General features: G+C 39.0%; 1 protein-coding gene and 1 long non-coding RNA gene across 3 annotated transcripts; one reads left to right on the top strand and one right to left on the bottom strand.

Annotated features, from left to right (window-relative positions):
- Positions 1–3,570: 3,570 nt before the first annotated feature.
- Positions 3,571–5,816, top strand: LOC146387479 (uncharacterized). The gene is made up of 3 exons (XR_014800282.1): positions 3,571–3,622; positions 3,783–3,829; positions 5,433–5,816. It is a non-coding gene; the product is annotated as an uncharacterized LOC146387479 (long non-coding RNA).
- Positions 5,817–6,155: 339 nt separating this feature from the next.
- On the bottom strand, positions 6,156–7,983 carry LOC146387478 (uncharacterized). 2 transcript variants are annotated; one of them, XM_084929119.1, is made up of 5 exons: positions 7,891–7,983; positions 7,673–7,785; positions 6,617–6,678; positions 6,441–6,506; positions 6,156–6,267 (listed from the first exon to the last, which is right to left on the bottom strand). In XM_084929119.1, the coding sequence occupies exons 1-5, from the start codon at positions 7,949–7,951 to the stop codon at positions 6,213–6,215; spliced, it is 357 nt and encodes a 118-aa protein (XP_084785245.1). In that variant the 5' UTR covers positions 7,952–7,983; the 3' UTR covers positions 6,156–6,212. The 2 variants fall into 2 exon arrangements, 1 of the variants encoding a protein (XP_084785245.1); XR_014800281.1 differs by lacking the exons at positions 6,156–6,267; positions 6,617–6,678 and having other exon boundaries at positions 6,394–6,506.
- Positions 7,984–8,217: the final 234 nt, after the last annotated feature.

Genomic DNA, 8,217 nt, shown 5'->3' with positions numbered 1-8,217 from the left:
AATTTAAAAGACATTCCTCAGAAAATCTGACATGGCAGCTGCTGCCCATCTATGATGTCTTGTGGTTTCTCTGCATCCCAGAGGTGCACTAATGGATGGAGATCCATCGATCGGAGCTTTGTGACATGGCTTTTTATCCTGCTGGAAGCAGTAATTAGAAGATGGGTACACTGTGGTCATTTATGACATGGTCAGCAAAAATATTCAGGCAGGCTGTGGCTTTTAAATGATGTTCAGTTAGTAATAATAATAATTACTATTTTTATAGCACTTTTAAAAACAGAATTACAAAGTGCTTCACAGTTTGAATAAAAGACACACATTAAATGCGAGGATCGTATAGGCCAGCTGCAGTGGTCAAGGTCTCAGAAGCTCATGGGGCCGCTAATGTCGTAACAGGCCTAAAGAGTGCCAAGAAAACATCGGAGTGCAAGTGTTAACAAGCAGCTGAACAGGAATGCCTTAAAAAGTAGCCAGTGAGTGTATATTGAACCAAGGTAGTGTAAAATATTTTCCAAACTCCAAACTTGAAAAATTAAATATTTTACGATGCAACCAAAAACAGCAAAACACTGAAAATGAAAGCTTAGTAAAAATGAAAGCAGTCATTCACGCTGGAATTAAAAGTTTATTAGGTTTTTGTTATATTCTTGGACCTGCACGTGCCTATTTCAGAAAGTGAGATGATGAGGTGCTGCACAGAGTAAGAGCTCATTTTTGGGGCAAAAAGACGAAATGTAAATGTCAAATGTTAATAAGATTAGAAAAGACACTGGATCAGTTGAAAAGAGGAGGTGAAGCAGCACAACGTGGGGGTACAGCTTCCCTCTGATGTATCCCAACTATCATATCTGAGCGCTTTAATGATTCTCTCTGGATGAAGGAAAGAGAGACTAAAGAGAGATCAAGGGAGCCGAGGGGGTGAGGAAGGAGGGAGTGGAGGAGGGTGGAAATGAAGAAGAAGAAGCAGTGAAACAGCAGGAGAGAAGTGCCCTTCTAGACATACTTATTCTGCACGCCATAATTTATTTTCCATGGCTGCAAATGTATTAAAGTTAAAATTTATGTTAAACTCTCCTGACTTCGGTTTGCACCACTCCAATCACGAGTTTCCATCAGAGAAGAGAATTTAATGGGTACTAATGAAGATCAAATTAAATCCTGGTGTTATGCTTTCACCTGAAGAGACGAGGTTAAATGAAATGCTAAATCAAAATTTCAAAGCACTGTTCTCTTATGACCAAAATAATGAAGGCAAAAACCAGAACACTTCTTTACTTCAACAAAACAATGTGATCAAATTATAATTTCAACCTTTCCAAAATGATTAAATTGTGTGTTGAACCACATCAACACAATTCATGATTTATAAAAGCAATTTTAACTTCCTGGAGGTCACTGGCATTTGGTAGGTGAAACTGGTCACAAAGAGATATGCTGCATGGGAGATGCTGACTTGACTACAAACACTCGTCTACTATTTCTTAAACTGTTGTGAAACTGAAGAGTGCAATATGCCACCACAGAGTGGGAGTGAAATTTGAGAAAGTGTGACACAAACTGGCCCTTCCCCTTCAGAATAAAAGCTGCACGATTTGAAACATGTTGTTTAAGCTCTTAGGCCCAACCTGTCAAAACTGTTACAAAATCTACAGACAGAAGAAACCAGAATCTAAAACAGACAGGAAAGACACTGCGAGGTAATTAGATAGTCAATAAGAGGTTTATATAAATATAATTATCATATAAAATTTACTCAAAGGAAGCCACGGCTTAAATATTCAATAATGAAGTAGCCTTAATCAAGGGAATTAAACACAGGTGGGCAGCAAGTCTCAGCTGAAAGTAATCAAAACAATGACTGGTATGAAGTAAAATTTAAAGCGTGACACAGGAAATAGGAGACAAAAGAAAACAGGAAATAACGCAACAGGGAAACACTGGACACAGAGGCGATGACTTTACAAGACTAACCCTAACACTAAAATAAAGTTTGTTTGTTCTTCAGGCCATTATATTATTTTATGTCTCTTTATACAGACTTTTTTTTTTTAGACTCGTATATGTTTTCCAAGTTTGAAGAATCCTTTTGGACAAACATCACTTGTGAAATATTCCTCCACCAACCACCAGCTTCTTTCCCCAGGTGGAGGTTTGAGATTGGTAGAACACTGCTAGAAAACAGCTTTTGTTTCCAGGAAATCGATTTAACTCCCAGATGAAGAGTTGTATGTTGTTGTGTGTTGTCCTTATCGAGTTCTATCACTTTAATAAATGCTTTGTTTTATAATTCTACCTCTAATGTCTCAGCTAGTTTAAATATCAACTGACATAGCCAGGCACCATTTACACCACAATCCTTTCCTTTTTATTTTACCAAATAACTTCTGAAATATTAAAGACAAATATTTCAGAAATAATGCATTGGGTTATTTATGTGGCTTTATGTAATGTAAATTCCTTATAAAAGGGGGAAGATAGCTGAAGGAAACCAGCGCTCTGCTTTCTGTTCACGCTTCTATATTGAGTTAGACAGCACAATTTCCACACTACCAAAGCCCTGAGGCGGTAGCCATGATGCACAATCAAACCACAAGGATCCCAATCTACTATCTGTCATCCTGCAATGCTTATGTAACCTAGGTGAAGAAGATTGTGAATTAACACAGGTGTACTACAGGAGGGAAACCCTCCTCAAAAACAGACGGAGCAGTGGAGCAGCCAAGGGAATGCCCCAAATTAAAAAAATGTACAATATTAAAATATTAAAAAGGTAAAAAACAGCAAAGCATGCATAGTAAAAAACCCTAGATAACTTGTCCCTTTCCACCCCGTGACATCCCCCCACACTGAAAGATTAGCAGTCCCTGCTAAGGCCCAGCTTCCAGTCATGCAGCCTTCTTGGAGTCCGGTTGCTTTTTCTACCCCCAAGCGAAAATATAACAAAGTGCGCCATACAGTCAAATGCCACAACGAGCGATCCCTTTCACGTCCCCATAGCATAGCTACCCGGAAGCCATAAGGTCCTAAACTGCACCTAACTGGTACTGTGGGGATACTTCCAGGCCTAACCTGGGCTTCGTGCTTAATTCCAAGCACTGCTGCCTAGCAGCAAACCATTACCCCACATCCCGCAACCCTGCAGCTGACCTCCCATGACAACCTAAGTCGGAAGTTCCTCATTTACTCTTCTTGTGACCAACACTCATACCTGCGCACACTGTCCATACCCATTTGCTCAGGTGGCCCTTGGCTAAAACTCCAAACAGTTAATCCTCCATCTTCTTATTTGGCCTATCCCTTTAAACCACAGCAATACTGAGGCACTGGAATACACATACATCATCATATTTGCTATTCCCCTATGGAAGAAATATAGTATCATCAGAATTCAAGTATTTTTAGACATTGAATTTATAACACTGAATTTTTATCCTCCAAATTTCCCTGCAAAAAATTCACCTGCAAAAATTCACCTGCAAAAGTGATGAACTTGAATGACCCAAGCCAGAGCAATCAGCACTAGATCGAGTCGAGCGGCTCTCAGCCAATTAAATTACGATGTTTGATCACATGACACCGTTAGCCAGCAGTGTGTCTCCTAAAAGAGAGCTGTTTAAAGGTGAGTGATTAAGTTTTTCTCCTAAATAGAGATCATTACAGAACGCCTAGTCCTACTTAAAATCCCATTTATTTTTATTTTATTTTATCATCTACTCGAACTAAGGAAAACGTTTGACTAACTCAAAGACAATTTCCACGCCTCCCCTGCCTGTCTGCAGAGGCAGTTTTGAATTTAGGAGCAGCGGCAAACCCTGGCGATTCTCCGGTAAGTATATTGTTTTTTATCTTCAAGTTTGTCTTTTGAAACGTTAATTTTATTTAAATCCGTTGCTCACGTATAAAGTACACAGACGGGGTCTTTGCTCAACTCGTCTGAGGCGTGTCTCACTAAGCGCTACATGCTAGCATCCTGCTAACCGAGCTACCCTTTACATGCTGTGCTTTAGAAAATAGGATACTCGTTAAAAAAAAATACTCCGCCGATATTGATAGATAGACGAACACTGCAAATATAATGTTGTAAACGAGAACGGCCTTTGGTGAAGGGGTAAAATACACCATGAATAAAGCCATAGAGTGAATGGCTGCAGAACGGCCTGATTTAATGACAAGAAAGGGGAAGAGTGAGGTGAAGTGAACCAAAGCCACAAAACACGGTCAGACAAGGCGGCAAAAGGGCAGTGATCTGTCCGTCAGTATGAAGTTGGTGTGTGCTTTGGTGAACAAAAACTCCAGACCGGTAGCAGGAAGATGGGAGACTCGTGTTTCACTGGAATAGTGGTGAATTAAAACATCCTTTGTTGGGGACATTTAGGTGTAAATGCATCCATACAGGCAAGACGGAGGCAGACCAGACAGTGAAGAAAACAAGGCAAACATTAGAAATATTAAAACGGAAATATAGGATTAATATAACATACAATTAGGGAAAATGTAGGGAAAATGTAAGGAACACAATGTAAGTGATATTGTAAAGTCATTAAAACAGCATACTCTGATTAAAAGAAACATGTAATTGGGTAGGATAATAATAATAATAATAATAATAATAATAATAATAATAATAAAAAACATGCACAAGATGGGTATGTATACTTGTACCCAGAATCTAACAACTATAAAGTTGTAGCATGCCAGTACCTTACCCCAGCCATTATATCCACACTTTCAGAAAAGGATATGGTCAGTATCTTTACAAATACTATCTAAACTTAAACGGGATATTCCCTCTGCTTCTTCTGCTTCTCGTATACACCCTCAGGGTTTGTGATCAGCCAGCGGCTGATATAATTAATCCTGTAAAATAATATTCTTTCGGTTTATGAATCTGTTTGCATGGATTTCTTAATCCGTTTCCACTGTTAGCAGAAGTTGTGCATGCAGTTTTGGCGTGCTGCTCTCCAGGCCTACAAGCTGCGTTAAAGTTGGAAGTAACTGGTCGATGTTCCACTGTTGAAGATCAGCTGTGCCCATTTGTTGCACATTGTGGGAATGGAGAAGTTGAGGCCCTTGCAGGCTACCCACAATTTCCCCAAACTGAGCGATTATACATCTTGCTTCCATATTTGTATCTTGTGTCACTAAAAATATATTTTATTTTAATTTTATACATTGATTAATGACCTGCAGAATCTCCTTATCATATTAAGTGATTCATAATTGTCACTTTATGCTTTCTCCATCTCTAAAGTGATGACATCCTTTCATTACATCCTTTAGGTTCATTTTCTGCAGGCAGGTTTCTGAGAGAGAACAGGCAGATTTACATTTACTTTGTTACATTTATGATAAAGTAGATAAAACACATTTATGTCGGCCTTGGCTCATAGTTCTTGTCTTTAAATTAACTTTGTCTGTGTGTGTTTCAGGTCCTGCACTCTCAAAGACTGAATGAACCAGCATTGCAGCCATGGGTCACTGTGAGCATCACAGGGAAGGTTGAAGCCGCCCACTGCACCTGTAAGGCCGGAGTCGCGGAGACCTGCACCCACGTCACTGCTCTTCTGTTTAATGTAGAAGCAACAGTGTTGATCTGTGGCACAAGGACTGTTACAGACGAACCTGCATACTGGGTTTTACTGGGTAATATGACCAAGATACAGTCAGTGGTTGGCCGTAAGATAGACTTCTCTTCAGCTGCCCAAAAAAAGGCTCTTGATCAAAACATAAACAGACCATCTGTAGTGACAGGTAAAAGGAGCAGTCCTCAAAAAAGAAAAATCCCACCTGCTACTATGGAGGAATTGTCACTGCTATAATGCCATAATGTTTTATCTAGGGGTCTAGATTTATGCCTGTAGTACACTGCTGTGTAAATAATTTGCATTTACTGAGTGAGTATCACTGTTCAAAAATTGAATAAAGAAACAAACTAATTTTTGCCTTTTTTTTTTTATTAAAACCACTTTATAGAACATCACATCAGTTACAATGTAGAATCCATGTCACTGGAGCATTTTGATTCAATAAACAGTAAAAAGGTGAGCTGTGAAGACCAAGGACAAGTGCAGTTCACAGGTTTTCTAAGGAATCCCAGAAGATTGCATGGTGTCATTGCCCAGCAGTTGTTCGCAGGACATATGGACTCAACCTCAACAATCCCTCACACTGAGCAGCATGAAGTGACAGTGCAGAGGAAAAACTCCCCTTTAACAAGAAGAAACCTCCAGCAGAACCAGAACCCGGTTCAGTACCAGCAGCCATCTGGGTTTGGAGGAGAGAGACAGAGACACAGAACTACCAAAAGTATTTTTTTTTTTTTTTTTATGTGATTGACTATTGTTGTAATTCAAGCCCTGAGTGTCGAGCAGGTAAGATATAAAGTTGCATCCTAAATTGCATGCTCATGCAGAGTGTTTAGTTTATGACTTTTTCACCTGGTCATTTCTTGATGAACGGATGGTCTTTCAGGGTTGACCAAGCTGGTACCTTGACTCTGTTCTCTGCAAGATGTTGCAAAAAACAAAATCATATGGAGACAATATTGGACACAAAAAATATATAACAATTTAGTTAAATGTAGCATTAAGTCACAAGTCTTGCTAAAGTAAACCTTGATGATGTCAGCAACTGCAGCAAGTGTCTTGCTGACTGAATAATTTCATCTTGCATAATCTGAGACAAACACATAAAGACAGAAACAATTTATAAATTAACGTTCGATAAAATTTAAGAATTAATCATTTATTAGATACCAATATGAATATGTCTACCATAAAACTTGTGTGGAGCGAAGTTACATTCAATCAAGATGGTCTGGCATGCTACAACTTTATAGTTGTTAAATTCTGGGTACAAGTATACATACCCATCTTGTGCATGTTTTTTAATATTATTATTATTATTATTATCCTACCCAATTACATGTTTCTTTTAATCAGAGTATGCCGTTTTAATGACTTTACAATATCACTTACATTGTGTTCCTTACATTTTCCCTAATTGTATGTTATATTAATCCTATATTTCCGTTTTAATATTTCTAATGTTTGCCTTGTTTTCTTCACTGTCTGGTCTGCCTCCGTCTTGCCTGTATGGATGCATTTACACCTAAATGTCCCCAACAAAGGATGTTTTAATTCACCACTATTCCAGTGAAACACGAGTCTCCCATCTTCCTGCTACCGGTCTGGAGTTTTTGTTCACCAAAGCACACACCAACTTCATACTGACGGACAGATCACTGCCCTTTTGCCGCCTTGTCTGACCGTGTTTTGTGGCTTTGGTTCACTTCACCTCACTCTTCCCCTTTCTTGTCATTAAATCAGGCCGTTCTGCAACCATGGCAGCCATTCACTCTATGGCTTTATTCATGGTGTATTTTACCCCTTCACCAAAGGCCGTTCTCGTTTACAACATTATATTTGCAGTGTTCGTCTATCTATCAATATCTGCGGAGTATTTTTTTTTTAACGAGTATCCTATTTTCTAAAGCACAGCATGTAAAGGGTAGCTCGGTTAGCAGGATGCTAGCATGTAGCGCTTAGTGAGACACGCCTCAGACGAGTTGAGTAAAGACCCCGTCTGTGTACTTTATACGTGAGCAACGGATTTAAATAAAATTAACGTTTCAAAGGACAAACTTGAAGATAAAAAACAATATACTTACCGGAGAATCGCCAGGGTTTGCCGCTGCCATCTTGCTGCTCCTAAATTCAAAACTGCCTCTGCAGACAGGCAGGGGAGGCGTGGAAATTGTCTCTGAGTTAGTCAAACGTTTTCCTTAGTTCGAGTAGATGATAAAATAAAAAAAAAATAAATGGGATTTTAAGTAGGACTAGGCGTTCTGTAATGATCTCTATTTAGGAGAAAAACTTAATCACTCACCTTTAAACAGCTCTCTTTTAGGAGACACACTGCTGGCTAACGGTGTCATGTGATCAAACATCGTAATTTAATTGGCTGAGAGCCGCTCGACTCGATCTAGTGCTGATTGCTCTGGCTTGGGTCATTCAAGTTCATCACTTTTGCAGTTGAATTTTTGCAGGTGAATTTTTTGCAGGTGAATTTTTGCAGGGAAATTTGGAGGATAAAAATTCAGTGTTATAAATTCAATGTCTAAAAATACTTGAATTCTGATGATACTATATTTCTTCCATATTCCCCCAGCTATCACCAACTGCACCTCCGCATTCTGTCGACAACACCACTTAT

The sequence above is a fragment of the Perissodus microlepis genome, chromosome 5 (assembly GCF_051167445.1).
Source record: "Perissodus microlepis isolate ML-2025 ecotype Zambia chromosome 5, ASM5116744v1, whole genome shotgun sequence".
Classification (NCBI taxonomy): Eukaryota; Metazoa; Chordata; class Actinopteri; order Cichliformes; family Cichlidae; genus Perissodus; species Perissodus microlepis.
This window is presented reverse-complemented; position numbering and strand designations above follow the sequence as displayed.